This window comes from Aquarana catesbeiana, linkage group LG01 (assembly GCF_042186555.1).
Source record: "Aquarana catesbeiana isolate 2022-GZ linkage group LG01, ASM4218655v1, whole genome shotgun sequence".
NCBI lineage: Eukaryota > Metazoa > Chordata > Amphibia > Anura > Ranidae > Aquarana > Aquarana catesbeiana.
The window spans coordinates 277,280,471-277,308,085 of record NC_133324.1 but is presented as its reverse complement, the minus strand read 5'-3'; the positions used below and the strand labels follow the sequence as shown (position 1 = coordinate 277,308,085).

The following is a 27,615-nucleotide window of genomic DNA, read 5'->3' as shown; positions in this document are numbered from 1 at the left end:
AGAGGAGAGCGGGCTGTCCTCCGAGCAGGCGAATTCCACTTGGACGGATCCACTCCATGTGAAAGGGGTCATAAAGTTAACAAAGGTCTGTCCAAAACAAAACAAAAAAAAAAAAAAAGAAGAGCTGGAATTGGGCATTGCTGCATCACAGGGGTAACTTTGCAAAAATTGTAAAATACAGTACAGTTTTTGGGTCGTAAATTTTGTTGCACTTGCAAAAAAATAAAACAACATCAGTAACCTGCACAGCAAGAGAGACGGACATAAGCCGAGAGTCTTTCCGAGGTCGTCCCTTCTTTCTCTTTTCACCAAGATCGGCATCAGTTTCAACCTTTCGCTTGGAAAGAGACTTGGTTACAATCTTTTCTTCGCTGTCGCTACTGCTGTCCAAGAGGTCACGCTGTTTTGCTTCTTTAGTAGCATTCTGATCTTTCAGTCTGTGTAGATAATATAGAAAGTGTTTTGGGTACTGATAGATGTCATTTAAAACAAAGCTGTCCACAAATATTGTATCCAGTTGTATAAGCCAATACTCCTATGGGAAGGATATGCATATAGGAAAATGTATTAAGTATGCTCACATTAATCTGTAGATTTGCCTGCCATCACACAAATACACAGCCTTAAAAGACCCTTCTCAGGAGACAAAGGGATCACCAGTTTGCTTCTTTTTTTCTTAAAGCTAATCTGGGGCAAAATAATCCTTTTCCAAATGCAGAGCATTAAGTAGATGAAATAAAAAAAATGCATGTATCAAAGAATAAATGAATAAAATAATAAAAATAATAATAATAATAATAATAATAAATACACCTGAGTTTGTACTAATGTTATCAGGCCAGCTAGGGGAGAGGGATGTGCATGGTGACCTGCAGATTATCCTGTGCACAAAGGCTCACCACACAAGACTACACACTTCCAAAAAGCCCATGGGCTTCCTCTTGGGAGTGTGTGGAGGTGCTTTGGGTAGTAACAGAGGAGCAGAGAACTACACTGTCATTGCTCAGGCATCTGAATATGTACAGAGAGTATCTTTAGATCTAATAAGATGAATACAGTCATGCTGCTGTGAGCTGAGTGAACAAGTCAGACACATGCACTGACGTCATATTTCCGGATGTCAGCGTGCACACAGAGAAAATTGTATAAATTGGATAGGAAACTGCTACTGCAGGTAGCACTGACATGGTGACATCAGAGCTGCCTACATGGAACTACAGAAGGGTGGCAAGGGGACCGGTTTCCATACCAGGAAATGATACCAGTCTAGAACCAGGTTTTTAACACGCTTTCCAGTCTGAGATGTTTTAGTGCGAAAATGATCATCTCTTTAGTAAAAGAAGGAGAAGTTGCTACATTTCTGCATTACTCTGCATGTACCCAGAGTTCAGCTTCCAGGCAGAAGCTTGGCTTGGATTGGATTGAGCAGGTCCAGGCATCCATTCCCTGATGTCTGTGCTCACCTTTAGAGAGTAATAGTCAATTACAAAGTTGCTCTACATACTTGTCTGCAGCAGCCTGGTTCGTGTGAGAGACCCCTGTTGTGCCGGACGTGGCTTTCGATCGCTCTGTAAATCGCGAGTCTAGTGCTTTCATAGGTTCAATCTTAGGCTGAGTCGAGACACCTGCGAGGGCTGTAGGAGTAGCAGAGGGAGCATTTCCACTACAAGAAAAGATAAAATGGAATTACTAACACTCTTTATCAACACAGAAGGAGACATGTTATGCTTTGCATCAATTAAAGTTATTTAACCAGTTCGCGCCTGGCTGTCATTTGTCATATGACGTCCTCCCAGAACTGGCCACGCTGCGGATAACCAGTGTACTGGCCGCTTCTGGTACCATGTGATCGATGTGACCAATCACAGCAGATCACATAACAATTGTGCACAATGGATGGCTTTAATTCATGCCATCCATTTTGTACTAATACAATGATCTCTGTGATTGGTCACAGTGATCACATGGTACAGACAGGGCCAATCACAGCCCATCTATACCATGTGATTAGCTGTGGGCAATCACAGCTAACCACAATAGTAAACACTGAATGAACTGATTTCATTAAGTAAAAATGGTTGCTTAAACATAAAAAATGATCACTGCCACACCAGTTATATGATGCTGTACTGCGCTGGTGATCGTGTGTAAAAAAAAAAAAAAAAATTGTGAAATTTGTATTTAGGTTTTAAATTACGTATACAAACAAAATTGTGACAAACAATTACAACTTCAAAAAGCTTGCCATGCCTCTTATTAAATAGCTTAGACTGTCTACTTTCCAAAAAGGGTCATTTGGGGATATTTGTACTGTCCTGGCATTTTAGGGCCTCAAGAAATGAGTCAGTACATCAGGATTGATCAATCTTCAGATATATATACCAAAGTTTGTGGACTCTATACCATTCCTAAATACTAAATAACAAACACTGATTTGGGTTATTTTCCCCAAAGAAATGTAGCAGAATACAGTTTGGCCTAAAATTTATGAAGAAAGAGGATTTGCAACATTTTATAACAGAAATGAAGAAAATTTTGTTTTTCCATTTTTTTTCCAGAAAACAAAAACAAAAAAAAACACACAAACACAGTGGTGCTTAAAGAGGAGGGCCAGTCAAAAAAAAAAAATTAAAAGTCAGCAGCTACAAATACTGCAGCTGCTGACTTTTAAATTGGACACTTAACTGTCCCAGGGTCCAGCGATGCGGGGGATCGAAGCCCCGCTCGTCTCCCCCTCCGTTCAGCATCGCCGGCATTGCAACTGTGGGCGCCGGCTGTGGCTTCACAGCCTGGCACCCACTGCGCATGCGCGAGCAGCGCCACACGCCGTGAGTGGCCGCTCAGTCACCTGGGACCTGTAATGGGTCCCAGATGATTGACAGGAGGGAGGGAACAGAGCTGAGCCCTTCCTGTGCCGAGACGGAAGTGATGTCACCAGCCCAGGCACTGAAAGAGGCAGACTACGAGGGACCCCCTAGCAAAAGGCATTTAGAGGTGAGTAAAAAAAAAAAAAAAAAAAATATCCAAATGTTTTTTTGTATTTTTTTTTAGAATTTTTCATGTAGTTTTTTTTTTGGGTGGAACCCCACTTTAAATACCACCAAAAGAAAGCTCTATTTGTGTGAAAAAAAAAAATCATATGGGTACAGTGCTTCATGACCGCGCAATAGTCATTCAAAGTGCAACTGAAAAAAGAAAAAAGAAGCTGTTTGACAACCATGTAAAACCCTTCCCACTCACGGGATGCTTCAGTTTTGTTAGTAAAGTAGTATTAGGAGTAGATCATAAGTTCAGAGGGCTGGGACCTTCGTCTCTCAATGAGCTAAAAGGAAAGTATTTTATGGTGAGTAAAAAGAAAAAAAAAAAAAAAAAAATTGTGTTTGTTTTCCTAATCATTCATCAATGGAAAGAGGATCTGCAGAATTCAGGAACGTCCTGAAGCAATCCAATTAAGGGGAGGGCAACACAGCAATACAAAGAAAAATGAAACACAAAACTGGCGATGCCTGCACAGAGATCTACGCAATGCGAGATTAAGAGTCACTTAACCACTTCCCGCCTGGCATATAGCAGAATGACGGCTGGAAAGTGTCCAGTTATCCTGACTAGACGTCATATGACGTTAAGCAGAATAAGCCGCGATCGGTGTCGATGTCATTCTGACACACCGCATCAACGATCTTGGTAAAGAGCCTCTGACGTAGGCTCTTTACCATGTGTCCAATCACAGCTGATGACAGGAACGTTTATCTGCTTTTCCTTCACTCGCACTGACAGACGCGAGTAGAGGAGAGCCAATCAGCTGCTCTGACAGGGGGGGTCTGTGCTGATTGATTTTCAGTGCAGCCCCCCACCAGGGATGCTCACCCATGACCACCAGGGATGACAATCAGTGCCCGTCAGTGCCGCCTGTCAGCCCTGTCCATCAGTGACCGTCAGTGCCGCCCATCAGTGGAGAAACAAAAAAACTAAAAACTTAGTTAAATTTACAAAATTTTATAACAGAAACAAAGAAAAAACATTTTTTTTCAACATTTTTGGTCTTTTTTTTTTTGTTTAGCAAAAAATAAAAACCCCAGTGGTGATAAAATACCACTAAAAGAAAGCTCAATTTGTGGGAACAAAATGATAAAAACCTTGTTTGGGTACAGCGATGCATGACCGCGCAATTGTCATTTACAATGCAACAGCGCTGAAAGCTGAAAATTAGCATGGGTATGTCAGGACTATTGGCTTTAAAAAGAATTCCTAAGGCCTCTGCATCATATATTTTTCATATATATTTTTGTACAATTCAGAAGCCATTTTGTTAAAAAATTTTTCTCTCTCTCTCTCTAAAGTTGAAACTAAGTTCACTGTTTTTAGAGAAGAGATTTTCATAGGAAGGTTTAAGGCCTCACCATATATTTTACTAAGTTGTAAATTATGAATCTTTGTCAGGTGTGCCCCCGTTTTGGCTGCACAGCCGGGCACCCACTGCGCATGCACGAGCCGCGCGCCGTCACTGGTCAAGCAATCATCTGGGACCGGTCACGTGTTCCAGATGATCGACAAGAGGGAGGGGGGAGAGGCGATCTCCCTTCCTGCGCCGAGGGATGTGACGTCAGGAGCCCAGGCACCGAAGGAGGCAGACTTCGCAAATTTTTTAAGAATTTTTTTAAGCACATTTCTAATTTATTTTGTTTTGGGGGGGGGGGGGGGGGGGGTGGAACTCCACTTTAAGGCATTATATTATGTTAAGATAAGGGACTCCTAAGTTTCAAATAACAATGAACAAACAGACATCATCTGTTTGACTAAGGAATGAAAGTAGAAGAGACATGTTAACCAATTATGTTTCTGAAATACTTTATATTAATTAATGCAAATCTACAAATTAGTAATAACGTTCGTCATTATTATTACATTATGGTATATTAGATTATGTATATAAATTACTCTAACAGAGTCACATATTTTGGTTTGTGCAATATATATTTGATGTATTCACTGATTAGTCTTCATATTATTCATATGAGGGAAATACTGTGTATGAATGTGATGTCTAGAAGTTCTATTAATGGGGATGTTTAAGAACAAGCCATTATACTTTTAGTCAAATACACAGGGTTAAATTCCACATTACCTAGTTTAAAGGAAATTAAAGAAAAGGTAATTAGTGTGGGTATATTTTCTTAACCACTTCAGCCCCGGAAGAATTTACCCCCTTCCTGACCAGAGCACTTTTTGCGATTCGGCACTGTGTCGCTTTAATTGACAATTGCGCGGTCGTGTGACGTGGTTCCGAAACAAAATAGATGTCCTTTTTTTCCCACAAATAGAGCTTTCTTTTGGTGGTATTTGATCACCTCTGCAATTTTTATTTTTTGCGCTATAAACAAAATAAGAGCGGCAATTTTGAAAAAAAATGCATTATTTTTTACTTTTTGCTATAATAAATAACCCCAAAAAATATATAAAAAAAACATTTTTGTTCCTCAGTTTAGGCCGATACATATTCTTCTACATATTTTTGGTAAAAAAAAAAAAAAAAAAATTTGCAATAAGCGTTTATTGATTGGTTTGCGCAAAAGTTATAGCGTTTACAATAGGGGATAGTTTTATGGCATTTTTATTATTATTATTTTTTTTTTTTTTTACTAGTAATGGCGGCGATCAGCGATTTTTATTGTGACTGCGACATTATGGCGGACATGTCGGACATTTTTGACACATTTTTGGGACCACTGTCATTTATACAGCAATCAGTGCTATAAAAATGCACTGATTCCTGTGTAAATGACACTGGCAGTGAAGGGGTTAACCACTAGGTGGCGGGGAGGGGTTAAGCATGTCCTAGGGGAGTGATTCTAACTGTAGGGGGTGGGCTGTGTATGTGACATCACTGATCTCTGCTCCGATGACAGGGAGCAGAGATCCAGTGACACTGTCACTAGGCAGAACGGGGAGATGCTGTTTACAATGGCATCTCCCCGTTCGTCCTCTCCGTGAGGCGATCGTGGGTATGCCCACGGTGATCGAGTCCGTGGGACCCGCGACCCAACTCACGGAGATCGCAGCAGGCGCGCGCACACGGAGGCAAATTCAAAGTAACGTACAGGTATGTTACTTTGCGCAGCCGTGCCATTCTGCCGACGTATATCTACAGGAGCCGGTCGGGAACCGGTTAAAGTAATAGATCTTAGGAATCGCCACTAGATCTGGAGAGTATGACACATAAATGACAGTTCTTGATATTTTATGTGCTTTTCCTAAGCCAAAGTCAATAGGGTACTCAAGTACAGTATTAAATTCAATTTTTTTTACAACACCCCCCCCTTTGGCAATGGTGAATAAAGGAAACTACAATTGTCCTATAAGGGTTATCCAGAAAATGACACTCATGACGTGAAAGGCATTTCCACACCCACATTCTAAAGGGGGATATAGACTGGTTACACATTACAGTGAGGAGGCTGAAAGAATTTGGAGAGGGGAGAAGATCTTGAGTTTTGAGACGGGAAGAAGAGAGGAGAAAAACAGAGTGCAGAGATGTAGTAATGAGGGTCAAATAAGTCCTTTGGACATCCACTTGATACTTCTCAAAACAAAAAAAACAAAAAAAAGTCTTAAGCCATGGTAAAATATTAATGTTTTTATTTTACCTTTTGGGTAATTGAAATTGTTTGAGCACATGCTTAACTAACCCAATCAATATTGGTTGTTCAGTTTTGGAGTGCAGTGAATTGAATTCTAACTGCAATACGAATTCATTTCGCTTTTAAACCAAGGGAGATACACATCTTGTTATATCTCACAAAACTGACTTCAAAGTCTTAGAATTGGATTAGTTATGTTTGTGTTGAACCACAGATTCATTCTAAAATTCATTTTTATTTAAAAATGAGTCTTGGTTAAATTACCAAGTTTGTATATGGTTAACAAAATTGTCCATATACTGTAAAAGAAGTTTAAGCTTGGAGGTCTATTTGTTTTGAGAAAAAAAAAAATCACACGTTAAAGCCAACACCTAGTTTGTCTATATAAGTCTATAGAGCCACGGAAAGCTGTTTACTTAGTGTTGAAATATGACATGTTGTAACAAGAGCTTGTGGTAAAACTTATTTTCATCTGTATCACCCATATATATTTGATATTTGAAGTTAAATATCTTTTTGTATATCACCAATTGTATTGGATATTATTTTACACTGAAATTTTAGTTAATAAATATATATTTTTAGCATATTGTTGTACTCACTTATCTTCAAACTAGCATGGATAAACAAAGGTGAATTAATTGGTTGTATTGTGGGAAAAATGTGAAAATCTCCTTAAACACTACCCGCCCGCCAGCTGTGTCCTATCACGATGTAAACAGGAAAAGCCGTTGATCGGCAGACGCGAGTAGAGGAGAGCCGATAGGCTGCTCTTCTGACTGGGGGGGGGTCTGTGCTGATTGTTTATCAGCGCAGCCCCCCTCGGATGCCCACCCAGGACCACAAGGGGAAGGCCACCACACTGGACCACCAGTTATGCCACCCTAGACCACCAGGGAAATACCAATCAGTGCCCAGGCAGCTGCCAATCAGTGCCCATTCCCAATGCCTGCCAATGCCATTAGTGACACCTATCAGTGCCGCCTATCAGTATCACTCATAAGTACCCATCAGTGCAGCCTTTCATTGCCCAGTGTCACCTATCAGTGCCCATCAGTGCTACCCATCAATGCCCATCAGTGCTGCATATCAGTGCCACCCATCAGTGTCGCCTACCAGCGCCCATCATCAGTGCCACCTCATCGGTGCCGCCTTATCAGTGCCCGTCAGTGAAGGAGAAAGCTTACTTATTTACAAAATTTTATAACAAACAAAAGAAAAACTTTTTTTTTTTTTTTTAGCAAAGAATTAAAAAAAAACAACAAAAAAAAAAATGCAGAGGTGATCAAATACCACCAAAAGAATGCTTTATTTGTGGGAACAAAATGATAAAAGTTCTGTTTGGGTACAGTGTAGCATGACTGCGCAATTGTCATTTAAACAGTGACAACACTGGAAGCTGAAAATTGGCTTGGGCAGGAAGGGGGTGTAAGTGCCTGGTATTGAGGTAAACATAGATTTTGCATAACGCCATAAACTTAATACTGTTAGTATTTCAATATTTCAGTATAAACATCTGCCCTGTCTTGAAGCGGTTAACATTTGTGCAGTGCCTTTTAGGTGCATGAAAATGTTAATATCACACCTCTCTTTGTTGGGAGTTTCTTCTGCAGATTTTGCATTTCCCATAGGCTCCAGGCTTGACTTGGCCCCCTGTGAACTAGTTGTGTTGGAATCCACAGATATGAGCTGCTGGTTGCTCTGAGAGGAGAGCATGGATCCTGCCAGTGACCCTGATATGGGGATACTATTGAAAAATGCTGTAGAAAAGTCTCTGAAAAAGAACATTACAAAAGTACATAAAGTAAGCCTCGCCGTCAACATGTATATAACATTTACAGCATTGGAAACTAGTACTTACCCAGTATCCAGCTGGGCGATACACAATGGGGTTATCCTACGACGACCATCTGCTGTCCGCGTTTCCACTTGTTTCTTTAAGAGATTCTAAAACACGCACAAAATGTAGTCAATACAGTAAACCCCAACTGCATGACATTTACTTTGCTTAAGCACTGTGTTTCAAACAACTGTTAATATGTCTGTGAAGATTCTCATTTATCCAGGTTATAGTAAAGTTAGTAGTCACATTCAACTAGACTTGTTTTCTAATTTTAAAAGACATTTCACAGCTTAGCTGAGCCACTTCTGTTCTAGTAAGTATCAGGAAGTTACCCCAGCATCTATATCCAATTATGTGTTATATCTACACATTCCAAGGTGATTGGAACAAAAAGGGTCTGGGCTAACAGTGCTGGGGTATCTTCCTGACACATAGTGGAACTGAACATGTCGCTTGGATGACAAAAGAAATTACAGAACAAATTCAGTTGAATGCAACCTACTATTAGCTACTCCACAGAATTGCCATTTCTTTTCAAAAACGCCTTTCCATCTACACGTAATGTTCCCGTATGGTGGTTCTAATCCTTCAGGACCAAACCATTTCACATCCTAACTAACCTTCTCATCTATGCTGATCATGCCTTAAATGCTCTTAAACAAGCAGCCTCCCAGAAATGCCACATTTACAATATAAACTTTTACAGAAGCTAAACATACCATAGCTAGGGCTTGGAAGAACCTCTGTGTTTAACTAAAACTACATCCAGTTTGTAAATGTAATCGTTCAACTTGCTTCTTATAAAGTAACTCCGCTGACCATCACTTCAGCCATAAGTTTCAGGGTATGTGCACAAAGAGAATACCAAGGTGACAGCTGTTGAATAGAGTCCGTTAAGGCATCCACCTAGAAACTAAGAGCACAAGGCAAAACCTCCAGGCATCTGCCCGAATCAGTATCCCTGTGATAAGGGCCTCTATTTCTCAACATTGGATGAGCCCAAACCTTGAGGCTTTGACACACTTCTACAGCTGAAATTGCCCGTTATAAGGCTGCCCCCACAAGAGTAAGACAGGCTTCAAATAAGGGCTCCAGACAATTTTTTCGAAGCATTCTTAAAACACCAGGAACTCGTCCGTTAGAACTGTGAGGGTCTCCCGACACCCGTAACAGTCAGATCCACTATTGGCATACTCCATTTCTTTCCAGGGAGGCTTTTACATGTACAAGCTTTTTTACACTATAGGTTACAAAAAAAAAAAAAATATTTTAAAGCACTTTTAACAAAAAAGGGTTGGGGTTGTGCAGTTACTCTCTTAGGGCTACCTAGTAAGTAATTTTTCCTCTCGCATGACACATTTTTGGATATACTCCATTTCTTAGTGAAATTTCTGTAGAGCAAACTATTTTTGTGGAATGAACACTTTATCAGGGTGAACACAATCCGCTTACAAAACACACCCTTTAAAAGGGTAATGCCACTTCCATGGGGGGGGGATTATAATTAATAAATATATCATATACAATTGCGACACGACAAGTCATATTGTCGAAAGGGCCGAAACAACTAATTGATTATGAAAATAGTTGTCAACTATTTTCATAGTCGATTAATCGGCCAGCCAATTAGTTGGCCTGCATACAGAATGCATTATTTGTTTACGTATCAGGAAATACCGTGCAGCACACATACAGCTCAGTACACCGTCCATACATGTCAGTAAGTGCATGAGAACTTGTAAATGTGTGAGGAGCAATTCCTCATGGGACATGTAGTCCTGGGCAGGAAGTGAGTGGTTCTAAAGGCAGAAGTTTTTTTTTTTTTTTTTTTAACCTTGCTATAGGGGCACTCTATACTATTATTTGCAGCTTGCTATTGGGGCACTCTGAAGCCAGGAGTACAACCCCAGAAAAGGAGAATCAGGGCTACTCTGTGCAAACCACTGCATGGAGCAGGTAAGTGAAACATGTTTGTTTAAAAAAAAAAAAGTCACTTTAAAGACTCTGTGCAGGGAAGATCAGCATCTGAACCCAATGAAGGTGCAGGCTGATAGACTGGAGGTAATAGAAGGCATTACAATTACATTTAAAGTAAACTTTTACCAGTATTGTGGATTCTATTTAAAATGATCATATCCATGAAAAAAAAAAAAAAAAAAAAAATTCTCAGCTTTTAGTACTGCTTTAAAGCGGTTGTATAGTCAATTTTTTTACTTTTACCTACAGGTAAGCCTATAATAAGGCTTACCTGTAGGTAAAAAAAATATCTCCCAAACCTGTACGGTTTAGGAGATACTTACCTTGCAATGAGCCGCTGATTGCAGCGCCGCATGCGCACAGGGGATTCTCGGCTGAACCCGGTAGACGCCGGACCTTGCCAAAAAGAAGTCTCCCGCGCGCATGCGCGGGAGTGACGACATCGCGGCTCCAGCCACTCACAGAGCAGGATCCGCGATACTCGGAAGACACGCCGAGGCAACATGTCAGCTAACTCGGCGTGGACCAGGTAAGATACTGACGCCTCGTTCTAAGGTAAGTATTTCATAATGAGCTAGTATGCAGTGCATACTAGCTCATTATGCCTTTTGCCTTAAAGGGGTATAAAAAAAAAAAGTGTCAGTGGGTATACAACCGCTTTAATATAAAATATTTCTATCTCCCTTCCACCCTTCATGTCTGACCCCTAGTTAAAATACCCATATATCCTACTTCTGGGTGTATTTATTATCTATATGATATCAGTAATATTTATTATTGCGGTAGTTTCACAGCATAAATGAACCCCTTATAGTAGCCATTATCTATATATAAAGGGCTAATTTTAGTTTTTTAAACCCCATGACAGGTGATACAAGAAAAAAAAAAAAAAACATGCTGCTGCTTACTAAACATCTTAGGCCTGGCTCACATCTATGCATTTTTTGGTGCTTTTTGCAGAAACGCACTACAGTTCATTTTACATGGTTTCCTATGGGACACGTTTCCATATTATCCGATTAATCGACTAACTGAAACAATAATCCGTCAACTAATCGATTATGAAAATGGTTAGTTGCAGCCCTAATTGTAGTTGAATGTTATTAAAATTACCTTTCCTTTTCAATCTGCAGCTCTGTAAAATGTAATGCAAAATGGCTTCCTGGAGGTGTTCTGTACACAGAATGCGTATAGAACGCCTCCCAGAAACATCATTTCCGGCTTGTGCGATTGGCTCACTGATTTTTCCAGAAGTCTACACTAAGATACAAGTCAGATTTTTGATATCCCCTGTAACAAAAATGTCATTTTTGGTATGATACTCCCAATAGAAAATCAAGTCTAAAAAGGGATGCAGACCCAGCAGTTTTCCTCATTAGAGCCCTACAGCTAAAGCAGCTGATTGATAATTATAAAACCACTCCTATTAGACTCACTCAGCAAATGGGCACAGAGGAACAAACCATGATTTCTTTCGAACAAAAAGGTAGGAATCTGCAGCAAAGTTTGTTAAGATCCTTGTAATGTACATAGACCACCCAGAAGGGAATTTTTTTTCTGAACAGTAGTGAAGTTACGCTTTAAAGGAGTATGTACAGAGAAAGATGGGAGATGCTGCAGTGGTTACCAGAATTCCCATCCTGTAGCCTTTGGGACAGGTGCCTCAGGAAGTGGTAACTTTAAGCTAGTCCAGACCTTCTCAAGAAAGCCTACAAAGTCCTTTTGGGTCAGAGATGACCCCGAATGCTGGGATTCCTCTGGTGTAACTTCCTCAGAAGAGGAATTTCTGCATCTCCCCTTTTCAGAAAAGTCACTTCCTCTTCAACCCCTTCCTCTGGCGGATCCTTGGCAGGTTCTTCCTCCATTAACAATACGGGAGGAGGGGGAAGAAGAGCATTTTTCCTTGCAACCAAGATGGTCTAAACCAGACAGGACTCTGATGCTGTAACCCAACAACAGCAGATGAGAATTCCTCCCATGATATTAAATATTACACAGGATTTACATTGCACCAACAGTTTGCGCGGCGCTTTACATGGGGCAGACAGTACACTTACAATACAAATCAATACAGGAGGGATCAGAGGGCCCTGCTCGTTAAGCTTACAATCTAGAAGGGAAGGTCAATTGTAACAAAAAAAAAAGTAATAACTGCAGGGGATGAGCTGATGAAGAAAATGAAAATACAGTTAGGTGTGGGTAGGATAGGCTTCTATGAAGAATAGGGTTTTCAGGGATCGTCTAAAAGCTAATAGAGTAGGAGATAATGGGACAAATTGGGGGTAAGGCGTTCCATGGAACTGGAGAGGATCTGAAAAAGTCCTGGAGGCGAGCATGGGAGAAAGCGACGAGAGAGCTAAAGAACAGAAGGTCTTGAGAGGAACAAAGAACAAATAGGTGGGTACTTAGAGACTAGGCTAGTGATGTAGTGGGGGGCTAAGTTGTGGATGGTTTTGTAAGTAGTAGTTAGTATGATATAATAAAGGAACTGGAGAAAGGTGCCCCAGAGGTAGTGAAAAGACCAGGCAAGTGAAGAAAATCAGAGCCACATGGAACTACCTGACTCCCAGTGGATATAGTGCAAGGGGAACTACGTTCAGGTTCCTCCCAACCTGATAAAAGGCTTTTGGGAACTCTCTCCCTCATAATCCCTCTGCTATTGCCAAGACATGACCTGTTGACCATATAAATATGGGACTGATGCTAATGTAGCAGTCCCAAGTAAGGAGCAGGTACCATTTCAATTAGACGCCGATGCTAGTACCCACAAAAAAGGAGAGACTGTGTCCCAATAACTCCTACCTTTATTCACCAGTGGACAATGCCACAACATAACAGCGGTGTGCTACAAATTAATACTTGCTATACTGTACATCCAGAATAACAGCTGTAAAGACACTGCCTCGAACGCCTGTCTTGTCTCATGTGGAAGCTTCCAATGTGGTGGCTTCTAGTAGTCTCCACCTCTCTTGTGACATATCTAGTTCATGCTGCACAAGTATAGAGACAGAGTTATTACCCCCATACCACTGAATACCAGTATGTTAGGGCTACCAGCAGGACATTTGCCAGTCTGCACTACAGGGCCCCCCAGGGGGTTCAAACATTACCCATCATGGTGGGCTGTCGGCACAAGGGCCTTCAGGGACATTCTAGAGTTGGGGGATCACCCCTCTGGACCTGTATAGCACCCTGCCAGTCCACAAGACAAGATAGGAGTGCTCAGGGTCCAATTAGTCCTGTGCCAAATGGCAATGCTGTAGTTCGTACCCGCACTGTCCGGTATGGGGTCTGGGTATTGTTTCTTAGCAGAAGCTGCAGTAATAAATCTTGATAAGCCAGTCTCCTATTTCTGATGGAAATCTTGCTAAAAAGACAGCTAAATAGAATAACTTGTGCAGAGACTGCACAGACATGACCATCACCTAAGGCACTAACAAAAAAAGATGTCCAATTACCTGAAGGTGGTAGCATAACCCTATCGTAATGAATATGAAGGATACCTGTATCCTGGGATGTACGATACCAAGGAACATTTATTAACATTCTGGTGGTCAAGGTGTAGCAGCGGGCAATGGGCTTTCAGGGAAAAGAGTGTTCCAGGTGACTCTAGACACCAAAACACTTTTATGGAGCTCTAAATGCATTTCATGTTTAGACGACTTTAATATAAGAAACTTGCAATAAATCTGGAAAAAACACAAAACAAAACAAAAACCCCACTTTAGAACAAAACTAGAGCTTCCCTTTAAAGCTGGTACAGCATTAGCAAACTATAAATACTAATATTGTACAAGATGTACAGTTTGAATTAATAAATTTATATAAAACTGCAGACGTGTTGCTGTTTCATTACGATACAGTACCTTCCTGATGTCTTCCAGGCTCTCTCCATTTACCATGCTGGCTACTTTTGGAGCCTGGGTCTCCCTGTGTGCAGCTGCACCATGTTCTCCATCCTGCGGTGTTTGCTGCTTCTGCTGAAACTTCAGCATTTCAGGGTTCTCTATGATGGTGTTAGGAATCTGGGAACCTGTTGTGATGGCAAGACTTTTTCCATAAGTGCTTTGGTGGATGTTATTCTGTAATGGAATATGTAAAAGGATTGATATAAATAAAATAAAACCATGACTTGATACAGATACACAAAGAAGAGGTAAACGCTGTGAGCAGAAAAATCTTCCCATAAAAAGGAAAGGGGGAAAAGTAGTAAAAAAAAAAAAAAAATATACAAGAATATGGAAGGTTTCATACCTTCTCCTCTTCGCTCAGTGGATCACCCAGCTCATCTTGTGAAAAATCCAAGTAAGCGACCGATCCATCCATTGAACAGACCAGTATGCCCAGCCCATTTAACGTCCTGTAAATAACCCAGAGAACAAACCGTTATGAAATGCTAAAATAATTAAGTGGTTGGAAAGCAGAACATGAGGATGGAAGGATAAAAGCATCTGTCACTTGTCCAGAATTTAATTCATGAATGAAACCCTTGGGGCAGCAGTGACTGGAAGAACAAATATTTTATTCTTACACATAGAGTATGATAAATACAATCATAACAACACTTATACAGAGGATGTGGATAACATAAAATATACAGTGAGGGGAAAAAAGTATTTGATCCCCTGCTGATTTTGTACATTTGCCCACTGACAAAGAAATGATCAGTCTATAATTTTAATGGTAGGTTTATTTTAACAGTGAGAGACAGAATAACAAAAATATCAAGAAAAACTCATTTAAAAAAAAAGTTATAAATTGATTTGCATTTTAATGAGTGAAATAAGTATTTGATCCCCTATCAATCAGCAAGATTTCTGGCTCCCAGGTGTCTTCTATACAGACAACGAGCTGGGATTAGGGGCACTCTCTTAACCAGTTGCAGATCGAGCCACAGCCGAATGACGGCTATAGCGCGGTCGGATAACTTTGGGAGACAGTCATATGATGTTCTCCCAGAATTTCGTGCACCTGGGAATATCCGTGACCGTCGGGTCTCCCAGACCTGGCATGTCATGGATCGGGGTAAAGGGCAAATGACAGCGGCCCTTTACTACGTGATCACGCCATCCAAGGATGGCGTAATCTATCGTAAACAAACCGGAGCTTCTCCGGTTCTGCTCCTCCCCTCACACCGTTCGGAACAGCGTGTGAGGAGGGGGGAGAGCCAGGTGCAGTAGCGCTGTGGGCTGTATCTGATGTTCCCACAGCGCTGATCTGTGCCCAGCCATGGCTCATCCATCCATCGCTCATCCGTGCCACATCAGTGATCATCCGCACCACATCCATGCCACTACGGTGCCACTACAGTGCCTCACAAAAGTGTAATAGGTTGTCAAATTAGATTTTAAATTTATGCCCTTAGAACACCTGACTGTGCTCCCTATATGTTGGGGCTCTGTACGTGGTAAGGCTGTGAAAAAGTCTCCCACATGTAGTATTGCCATACTCAAGTGGAGTAGCAGAATATATTTTTGGGTGTAATTTTTTCTATATACATGCTATGTGTTAGAAATATCTTATAAAAATTGTCCTGGTGCTCCAGGACCTTCAAAAGTGTAAGAGGTAGTCTAGAAATTACATGTGTAATTAATGCTCCTAGAACACCTCTGTATGTGGCCAGGCTGTGTTATAGTCTCACACATGTGTTATCGCCATACTCGGGAGGAGTAGCAGAACGTGTTTTGGGGTGTAATTTGTGGTATGCATATGCTGTGTGAGTGAAAACGCGTTAATAAGACAATTTTGTCAAAAAAAAAAACAAAAAAATTTGCTAAATTTTATAACAGAAAAATGCATTTTTTTTAAACCAAATTTTCGGTCTTTTTTCATTTATGATGCAAAAATAAAAACCCAGAGGTGAACAAATACCACCAAAAAAAAAAAAGCTCTAATTTTGTGAAAAAAAGGACAGCAATTTCATATGGGTACACTGTTGCATGACTGAGTAATTGTCATTCAAAATGTGAGAGCACCAAAAGCGGAAAATTGGTCAGGTTAGGAAGGGGGTTTAAGTGCACAGTGGGCAAGTGGTTAAAGGGAGTGCTCCTAATCTAAGCCTACTACCTGTATAAAAGACAGCTGTCCACAGAAGCAATCAGATTCCAATCTCTCCACCATGGCCAAGACCAAAGAGCTGTCCAAGGATGTCAGGGACAAGACTGTAGGATCTACACAAGACTGGAATGGGCTACAAGACCATCGCCAAGCAGCTTGGTGAGAGGGTGACAACAATTAGAAAAAGTGTTGTGGTCAGATGAGAAAAAAATCAAACTCTTTGGCATCAACTCGCTGTGTTTGGAGGAGGAGAAGGAATGCCGCCTATGACCCCAAAAACACCATCCCCACCGTCAAACATCGAGGTGGAAACATGATGCTTTGGGGGTGTACCATCAAATCTTGGGTGAGAACCTCCTTCCCTCAGCCAGGTCACTGAAAATAGGTTGTGGATGGGTATGGTGACAATGACCCAGAACACACGGCCAAGGCAACAAAGGAGTGGCTCAAGAAGAAGCACATTAAGGTTCTGGAGTGTCCTAGCCAGTCTCCAGACCTTAATCCCACAGAAAATATGTAGAGGGAGCTGAAGGTTCGAGTTACCAAACGTCAGCCTTGAAACATTAATGACTTGAAGAGGCTATGCAAAGAGGAGCGAGACAAAATCCCTCCTGAGATGTGTGCAAACCTGGTGGTCAACTACAAGAAACGTCTGACCTCTGTAATTGCCAACAAGGGTTTTACCACCCTGTACTAAGTCATGTTTTGCGAAGGGGTCAAATACTTATTTCACTCATTAAAAAGCAAATCAATTTATAACTTTTTTGAAAAGTGTTTTTCTGGATTTTTTTGTTTTTCTGTCTCTCACTGTTAAAATAAACTTACCATTAACATTATAGACTGATCATTTCTTTGTCAGTGGGCAAACTTACAAAATTACCAGGGGATCAAATCCTTTTTTTTCCCTCACTGTAAACCAAGAAAGAAAAAAAAAGTGTGGGAAAATAATCCACACAAAAAAGGTTTTTATTTCATAACACAGCAATTCAAAATTATTTTTCTAGCCACAAATAAAAAACTGCTGTTCCATCAGCTCTCAGGGTAGGTCTCATTGTGTCTGACTACTAATGATTACGGTCCAGGGTTCCAATCAGAAGTTAAAGGATGAAAGGCTGCCCCTATATTCATGTATAATCTCCCCTATACCGAAAAACATTTAAATACTGTATTTATTGGCGTATAACACTCACTTTTTCACCCTAAAAATTGGGTGCAAATAGCACGTGCGTGTTATACGCCAATACTTCAATTTTAGATGCCTCGGAGGGGACAGGGAGGGGGGCGGGATGAGTGCTGTCAGATTACATACAGTGAGAATCTCCTGTTTACTTGGCGGCCTCTGTAATAGGAAGTCCCGTCTCCTGGGCCGCCATTGGACCACTGTTCTGTCTATCATAGGAGATTCTCACTGTATATAATCTTTCGGCGCTTGTCCCGCCCCCTCCCTGTCCCCTCTAGGTTGCAAATGGGCATCGATCAGGCTGCACTGATGGCAATGGTGAGGCTGCTACATTGATGGCAATGGTGAGGCTGCTGCATTGATGTGGACTGATGAGGTCGCATTGATGGCACTTGTGAGACTGCAGATGGGCATTGATGGGGCTGCATTGGTGGCAGTGGTAAGACTGCAGATGGGCACTGACCCTTATTTTGCTTCAAAGTTCCTTATTTTTTTTTTTTCCCTGAAACTTCCCTCTTAAAATTAATGTGCGTGTTATACACCTGTGCGTGTTATACGCCGATAAATACGGTACTTTATATTCCCAAATCTTTTTTCCCCTGTCAGGTTTACTGCTATTCAGGGCTGTGTCAGAGAGATGTCCCCTTACTTTCTGTTCTGGGGACAACCTTTTACCAAACAGGAAGTGAGGAAAATCTGCAATAGGGAAAAAAAAAAAAAAAAAAAAAAGAGTAAATATATATTTTTTTATTTCTGTGTTGCTAATAGACCAATTTCCCTCATTTCCTGTTCTGGAGACAACCTTTTATTAATTTAAATTCCATTCTATTTTTACTTTGTTATTTAGTTAGGTTTTCATTAACTTTAAATTAAATCTACAAGCCAATCAGGCTTTCTGCATTACTCATTTCATGATCCAATCACAGCATTTACAAAGCAATAATACTTTGACTGCAGTGAGGAAAGTAAATCTGGTCAGGGCTATCACTGGGAAGTGCAGTATACTACTGCTTCTCCTCCCCCAGCTCTTATGCAGCTGAGAACAGGAGGGAAGGTGATCATTTACAATTTAAAAAAAAAAAAAAAAGGAAAGGAGGAGAAAAGGGTTTTTATAATGTTTTTTAAAACTATACAAAAATGTTTTGCCTTTCATTTCTTTTTATTTTTTTAACTGAATTGGTTGTGTTACAAGGTGATCGTTTACAATCACTTTAAGTGGAACTGGAGTCCCGAGGAAGCAAGCAGTGAGCAGGCAGGCTTTTACAGTAAAAGAGACATGCTCGGCCTCTTCTGCAACAGAATGCCCCCTACCTGCATGCTTGCTGTCTTCTATGGCACTGTAAACCTTAAAGTTCCAGCCCAGTCTCTGTTTCATTGGGTGATGGGCTCCTGCACATGCCCATAAAAGTGACGCCATTCCATGCCGGCCAATGAAGAGCACACAGGAGAAGATGTTGGCACCAGCGAAAGAATGTTGGAAAGTTGAGTAGTCATGCCTTATGATCCGCATTAACAATACTTTATTTCGAAAAAGATAAACAAACAATCTGGAACACACAAAGAAACCCAGCAGAACTCACACGTTTCAGCTGAAGCCTTAGTCATCAGCTAAGGCTTTGGCTCAAACGTGTTAGCATTCTGCTGGGTTTGTTTGGATGTTCCAGAGAACAATACTTTATTTAGTAAAAGATAAGTGAAGGACTGTTATTGGACTCCAGCTCTGTCTTTAAATTTGTGCCTCTGAGGTGTGCAGGAACCTGAGCTGGTGTGTATACTGTACACTTGAATCTTGGTTCACACTGAAGCGGTGCTAATCTGATAAGATTTCACAGTGCGATTTCTGTTGTGACAGGTGCGATTCTAATGCGATTTCAGAGGGGATTTGGCATAGCTGGAGATAGAATTTGCACCAAGTCCACACTAAAACTCGCACAGGACCCTTTTTTAAATGGATCACAGATTGTACTGCATAGATATGAATGGCTTTCATAGCAAGCAATGTTTTTTCAGATGACATGAAAATCTATGCCTTTCGGTTCGGATCAAATCCACATCAGTGTGAACTGGGACTTAAAGTACACCTCTCATGCCAAAAAAGGCTGCCATTTCTGAGAATGCTAGTTACCTGGCTGTGCCTGGCTTCCTTTGAATCACAGGCCCAAAACATGCTGTAAAAAGGGTTAGTATCCCCACACTCTATCAATTACATGACCTATTAAGCAGAAATTAAGCATTTCAGTTTGCACAGAAATCACCTGGGAATCATATCAGTGACAAGGAAGCCTCCGACGTGTGCAAGCTGCCAAGCTCTTTTTAATGTGAACCTTCATTATGCGAAGTACAATGCACCCAGATAAAAATTAGGTTAAAAAAAAAAAAAAAAAAAAAGGGGGGAAGGATGTCAGATGAGGAGACGCGTAGGACGGGTCATTACCATGCACGCCAAGTTCACAGCCATGGGTGACTTGGTAATACTATTTTGCTGTTATACTTGGGTCAGTGGAGACATACAGAAATGCGAATACATTACTTGTTTTTAAAGAACAAATACATCTTAGACATTTTTACGTCTTCCTTTCTTGTTTCCTCCATTATCCGAACAGTGAAATATATGAGGAGTATCATCGGAAGGTGTCTTTTTAAATGGAAAGTATCAAGCTGCAGGTTTCCTACTGTGATTGCTATGTGTTTTGGCTGGTTTATAATCTTACCAGCATCGAGCTCTGAGTTAATTTAGGACTTTTGGTGGTGGACAGCACTGTGTTTTGGCACTTACTGGAAGAATTTTTGGAAGAAGTCACTCAGAATACTTTTTGCATTTTTCTGTCATTGCACGATTTATGTCACTTGGGACTTTTAAGGATCTGGTTATATGAACTTTTTTGCATAAAGTCTTTTTACATTACGGATTTATATTTTTTGCTCGATTTTACACGATACAAATTTTTTCATTTTTTTATTTAGAGGGTTTTTCGTTACACATTCTTTTGCACAATATTTTGTATTTTTTGCTAATTGCACTTTATGCTGCATATTTATGTATAAGTGTTTCGATTGCATGTATTTTTTTTTTTTTTGTGAATCGTATGAACTGAATTTATGCACATATTGTATTTTACACTTATAGTGAACACAAGTTTAGAGAATATGAATACACCATTATAATGATAGTGCTCTCCACTTTTGGATAAAAAACAAAAAAAAACCAAAAACAATAGTAAACAATTACCATGAGATGTCCATTATAGATTTGTCAAACAGATCATGGATTACCACCAATGGTCTCTTAAGGCAGGTAAGCTACAGAAAAAAAAAAAAAAATTAATCCATTACTACTAACAAAGTCCCGTTTTATGTCATATTGAAAATCTGGTATGTTACAAACTTTTAGTCCTAAATTAAGATATGACAGAAAAAAAAAGGGGAGAAAAATAACAAACATGGTATATTTACCTGCTCTGTGTAAGGGTTTTGCACATAGAAGCTCCGATTGTCCTCTTCTGGGGTCACCCACCTGTGCTCCTGGCCCCTCCCCCAGGCTTAGTGCCCCCATAACAAGCTGCTTGCTCCTTAGCTCCCTCTATGTGTCTTTAAGACACACTGATGGTGGCTCAGTCCCGACCCTGCTCCCTCCTCACTGGCTGTGATTGACAGCAGCTGGATCCAATGGCTCCTGCTGTGGTGTTTCAGATAATGAGGAGAGGGAGACCTGGGCGAGCCAAGGCTCCTGTGCACAGCGCTGGATTGGGTAAATATTAGGAGGGACCTGTGGGGGGGAGCAGCAAACCAAAAGGTTTTTACCTTCATGCATAGAATGCACGAAGATAAAAAAAACCTTTAGCCTTTACAACCACTTTAATATATTCTTGTGTAGCGTAATGCTTAAAAGGCTAAGCTGACCTTTTAGGGGAAAAATAGGATTTTTATAACAGCTTACCTGTAAAATCCTTTTCTTTTGAGGTACATCATGGGACACAGAGCCTCAGTAATTACTGATGGGTTATAGCAGTGTTTCTCAACTCCAGTCCTCAAGGCGCCCCAACAGGTCATGTTTTCAGGATTTCCCTCAGATGAGATGGCTGTGGTAATTACTAAGGCAGGGAAACTGATCAAATCACCTGTGCAAAATAATGGAAAGCCTGAAAACATGACCTGTTGGGGCGCCTTGAGGACTGGAGTTGAGAAACACTGGGTTATAGGGTATCATTAGGTAATTGGACACTGGTCACACCCTAAACAGGAAGTTCAACTCCCCATATAACCCCTCACCTTCCTGGGGATACCTGTTTTGTAGCAAAGCAATATAAGTGTATTAGAAGAGGGGCGGGACCTCTGTGTCCCGTGATGTACCTCAAAAGAAAAGGATTTTACAGGTAAGCTGTTATAAAAATCCTATTTTCTTTCTCGTACATCACGGGACACAGAGCCTCAGTAATTACTGATGGGATGTCCCAGAGCAATGCTATTTGAGGGGAGGGGACCACACAACGTAGGGTGTAATCAGACCTGAGGACCTCGTACTGCTGCCTGCAGCACACTACGCCCAAAGGCGATATCCTCATGCCTTCCCATATCCTCCTGATAAAATCTGGTGAATGCAATGACTGACGACCAGGTTGCGGCCCTGCAGATTTTATGCCATAAGGGCCTGGTGATGCACAGCCCAGGAAGCACTAATAGCCTTTGTGGAGTGTGCCTTGATTTGAAAAGGTGGAATTTTCTGTTTCAAACCGTAAGCTTGAAAAATCATTTGTCGAATCCATTTTGAAATGGTAGACTTGACGCTGCCTGTCCTCTATTGGGACCTTCTGGCAGTACGAACAAAACATCTGTTTTGCGAATTTGAGCAGTTGCTTTCAGATAGGCCTTGACTGCTCTTACTACATCCAAAGAATGTAGTGACCTTTCTTCCGTAGAACAGGGATCTGGAAAAAAGGAAGGCAGAACAATATCTTGGTTTAGATGAAAACCTGAAACCACTTTCGGTAGAAAGATAGGATGGGGGCGCAATACTACTCTATCCTTGTGTATGATTAAATAAGGCTCTTTACAGGAAAGAGCTGCTAATTCTGATACTCTTCTAGCAGAAGAAATGGCTAGCAGAAAACTTAACTTTCTTGTCAATAAGACCAAGGGAATTTGACGTATTGATTTAAAAGGCTGTTTCTGTAAAACTGACAGAACCAAATTCAATTCCCAGGGGTTTAGGGGAGCCTTAACCGGAGGATCAAGACGCGTCACCCCCTGCATAAAGCTTCGAACCAAAGAATGTGAAGCAAGTGGCCGTTGAAAAAATACTGATAAGGCCGAGACCTGGCCCTTGATGGTACTCAAGGCCAGCTTCATTTCTAATCCCATTTGTAGAAAGTCAAGAATTCTACCTATTACATATTTTCTGGGATGCCAACCCCTGGATTCACACCAGGATACATAAGCTTTCCAGACTCTATGATAAATCGCTCTGGAAGCTGGCTTCCTTGCATTGCTCAAGGTAGAGATCACAGGACCTGAAAGCCCACGACCCTTCAGAATGTGGGTTTCAATAGCTAAACCGTCAAATTTAGCGTTTGTAAGGCAGGATGGAACACTGGACCTTGAGATAACAATGGATCTGGATGTGACGGTAGGGTCCCCGGGGAACCCACTGTCATCCTTACTATCTCTGCATACCAAGCTCTCCTGGGCCAAGCTGGGGCCACTAGAAGTACCGACTTCTTTTCCTGCCTGATCCTGCGAAGGAGTCGTGGCAGTAGCAGAATAGGAGGGAATGCATAAATCAGTGAGAACCGATGCCACGGAATCACTAACGCATCTGTCCCGTATGCAAGAGGATCCTATGTTCTTGCCACAAACTTGTCGATTTTTTTGTTGAATCTGGATGCAAAAGAGATCCACATCTGGAACCCCCCACCTTTGGCATATGGCCCAAAAGACATCGGGGTGAAGAGACCATTCCCCTGGGACTAACCGCTGGCGACTCAAATAGTCCGCCTGCCAGTTCTCTATCCCCGAAATGAAAACTGCCGATATGCATGGCACATGCTTTTCTGCCCAGACTAAACTCTGGTTCACTTCTCTCTGAGCTGCCCGACTCCTGGTGCCTCCTTGATGATTGATATAAGCCACTGCTGTGGCATTGTCGGACTGGATCCTGACCAGGCAACCCTGTAGCCTGAGAGTCCAGGCATTTAGGGCTAGATATGCCGCATGGATCTCCAGAATGTTAATGGGTAAGGTCCTCTCGCTTTTGGACCATTCCCCTTGGAACGCTAGAAGGAGTGACTGCTTTTTCTCTGGATCTCTGGCGACACTTGATCTGAGGAAACGAGGAGAGGGGATTTCTTGGAACTCCAGTTGGTAACCTAGTTACCGTGGAGTTTACCCATCTGTCCTGGAAATCCTCCTGCCAGAGCTTTGAGAACCGTAGCAGTCTTCCCCCACCCGAGCGAGCGGGGGCGCTCCTTCATAAAGAGGCTTTAGCGTCTTGTCTAGTAGGCTTCTTCCCCCAGGACTTCTTTTGTCCCTGGGCTCGACTCTGAAATCTAATTTCTAGACCCTGACGGAGGAGGCCGTCGCGACTGCCTGGAGGCTGACGCTCCTGGAACTGGGGAAAGAGCCCGTTTGAAAGAGGGACGCTTACTCCTTTTCTTAACAGGTAAGAGAGTGCTTTTTCCACTAGAGATCTTTTGGATATAATTGTCCAAATCCTCTCCAAACAGCCTTGCACTATGAAATGGAAATCCAGCCAGAAGTTTCTTACATGGTGCTTCGGCTTACCAGTTCTTCAACCATAAGATTCTATGCATATGCACCAACCCACGTGAAAGACGAGAGGTTTGGATGATAGAATCTCTGATGGCGTCAACAGCAAAACATAAGGTCGCTGGAAGGTTAGCCAACCCCTGGGCCTGCTGTTCAGGTAGAACTTTAAGGACCTGCTTAACATGGTCTCTTAAGTATTGACAGACTCCGATCGCTGCTACTGCAGGTTGAGCTACTGAACCTGCTAAGGAGAAAATATCCTTCAACAGGGATTCCATTTTCTTATCAACAGGATCCCTGAGCCTCTGAGCATTGTCTACAGGACAAGTCAGACTTTTATTTACGGAGGAAATGGCGGCGTCAACGGCCGGTATCCCCCACATCTTTATAAACTTTTCTTCCATAGGATAAAGTTTTGAAAACTTTTAAGGTGGAAAAAAACGTTTATCTGGGTGATCGCACTCAGAATAAATGAGCTTTTCTAGCAGATTATGAACAGGAAAAGCATGTGTTGTTTGAGGAGGCTTCAGTGACCCCAAAGAAGAAGAGGGTTCTTTAACTGACTCAGATACGGTTAACTTAAATGTGGAGCACTCCCCACCCTAGAACTCCTACTTTTTTATTCGCACTAGAAATCAAAAGGTGGAGGAGGATGTGATGTGCACAGGTGTAGGGGAGGGGCCTGACAGTGGGGTGGAGGAGGTAGCGGAGGAACATGCGGGCGAGGATGAAGGCGGGAGGGTCAGCGTGGGGTGAGAGCTTACGCTGGGCCCAGTAAACCCACCGTATCACACCGTGTCCAGCTTCAGTTTACAGCAGGGGTGCCGCACCCGAAGAGGACGTGTTATAGGAGAGCGAGAGTGCAGGTGGAAGGCGGCTGGTAAACCTCCCGACCGCCTCGAGGGGTCGAGCGCTCCGTACGGTCCTATCCTCCGGAGCTCGGGCTTTCGGCAGCCCTCGGCTCGTTGCCCTCCCCCCCCGCGAACTCCTGTATGCCTCTCACCCCTCTCTCCTTCAGCCCTAAGAGCAGCAGCATGTAGACCGAAGGGTCGGTTACTGGCTGTAGAAAAACTAAGCGCAAGCACAGAGAGGAAGCCAGAGGAGAACACACGGAAGCCTGCCGAATTGCAGAGCCTAGAGCCGGCACAGAGATCACAGAGGACGCCCCCGCCAGCCCAGCTGCAGTGAAAAGCTCGATCTGCAAGCCCGTACCCCTGAATGCAAGGCGACCCAAGGTAGGACTATGAAGCCGAACTTATGTGCAAAGATATTTCTGTTGGTCACCTTGTCGGTCGTATGGGGGGAGTAACAGAGTAGTTTAAAATGGCACAGGCAAAGAGTGAAAGAAGAAAAGCTGAGCAGAGGGGGAAAGGAATATAAAAGGCCGCTCTCATAGAGTGGCAGAATCCAAAAAACCAAGAGACAGTCTAAGTACAAGCAATATTCAAAATTTTTTAAAAGAAACCCAAAATTAAAAGCCCCATTATGGATAACAAGCAGCAAAGCACAAAAGACAAAAAGAAAGATTCTTTGAAAAATAAAGGTGCAGTAGGGGGGACTCCTAGAGGCGACATCTCTCCAGGACCTGACCTTGATTTAAGCTCTGAAGTAAACTCGGAGGCATTACCAACAAAAAACCAAGTTAGACTTACCGGTAACTTGTTTTCCAGAAGTCTTTCAGGACAGCACCTGAGAGATAGCGACTCCACCCACCGGAAACAGGAAACACCTTCTTCCTCCAAACTTTAAAGGGAGGCGCCTCCCTACCATACCTCAGTTGTAGTAGAGAAGACCTCCGGCCCCGGCTGGAACACATAAACACATACGTTAGTCACAGCATAGTATATACAATACAATAGGGCGGGATGTTGCTGTCCTGAAAGACTTCTGGAAAACAAGTTACCGGTAAGTCTAACTTGGTTTTTCCCAAGGCGTCTTTCAGGACAGCACCTGAGAGGATAACAGAGACTTACCCCCTTAGGGCGGGACAACAGCTTGCAGGACCTTTCTGCCAAACGCCTGATCATTAGCAGATGTGAGGTCCAGCCTGTAATGTTTCACGAATGTGTGAAAACTTGACCAAGTTGCCGCCTTGCAGATTTGTTCATCGGTGGCACCAGCTCTCTCTGCCCAAGTGGCCGCTAATGCTCTTGTTGAGTGTGCAGAAATTCCTGCAGGAGGAGACACGCCTGCATGCGAATAAGCCTCTGAAATGGCTAGCTTCAGCCACCTTGCTAAAGAGATTTTAGAAGCCTGGCAACCTTTCCTGTTGCCTGAAAATAACACAAACAGAGAATCTGAACGTCTAAAGAGCCTTGTCCTTTCCAGGTAACATAACAAAACTCTTCTAACATCCAACATGTGAAAACAAGTCTCCTTCTCCCCTACTGGGTTGGGGCAGAAGGTCGGAAGTACAATGTCCTGAACACGATTTTGTACTGAAGCTACCTTTGGTAAGAATTTCTGATCTGTTCTAAGTATAACCCTATCTGGGAAGATAGATAAATAGGGTTCCTTAACTGATAAAGCATTAAGCTCACTGATCCTGCGTGCAGAGACCATGGCAATCAGAAACACAGACTTAAAAGTGAGATATCTGAGTGGCGCTTCTTCCAAAGGTTCAAAGGGACTCCTTGTTAGAGCCTGGAGGACTATCGACAGATCCCATTTGGGAAACAACTTAAGTGGTGCTGGTCTGGATCTCGTAAGGGATCTGAAAAATCTGGTTACCAATGGATCTGAAGCCACAGATCTTTCTAGGAACACTGCTAGCGCAGCCACCTGTACCTTCAAGGTACTAACTGCTAGTCCCTTGTCAGCACCAACCTGTAAAAATTCCAGAATGGTAACAAGACTCCCTGGGTCCTGGTCAGATGAATTACACCACGTATTGTAAACCTTCCAGACCTTGGAATAGATATTTCTAGTCACCCTTTTCCTACTGGATAATAGCGTTGAGATTAACCGGTTGGAAAAACCTTTGCTCCTTAAGAGCTGCTCTTCAGATACCAAGCAGTGAGCGCCAAAGTGGCTACCTCTGGGTGATTTACTGGTCCCTGAAATAGTAAATCGTGCCTGAGGGGCAGATGCCAATAAGGCCTGACCGCCATTTTCAGAACGGTTGAAAACCAAACCCTTCTCGGCCAAAAGGGCGTGAT

General features: G+C 42.1%; 1 protein-coding gene across 1 annotated transcript in view; it reads right to left on the bottom strand.

The window, feature by feature from the left end:
- The window catches only part of HIRA (histone cell cycle regulator), an 88,956-nt gene that overhangs the window by 43,525 nt on the left and 17,816 nt on the right, over positions 1-27,615 (bottom strand). Inside the window, exons 10-16 of the mRNA XM_073628989.1 lie at positions 20,925-20,995; positions 14,713-14,818; positions 14,325-14,540; positions 8,500-8,585; positions 8,224-8,412; positions 1,505-1,663; positions 242-437 (exon numbers count right to left, since the gene is read on the bottom strand). Of these exons, the coding sequence (XP_073485090.1) occupies positions 242-437; positions 1,505-1,663; positions 8,224-8,412; positions 8,500-8,585; positions 14,325-14,540; positions 14,713-14,818; positions 20,925-20,995 (1,023 nt within the window). The remainder of the gene's footprint in view (positions 1-241; positions 438-1,504; positions 1,664-8,223; positions 8,413-8,499; positions 8,586-14,324; positions 14,541-14,712; positions 14,819-20,924; positions 20,996-27,615) is intronic.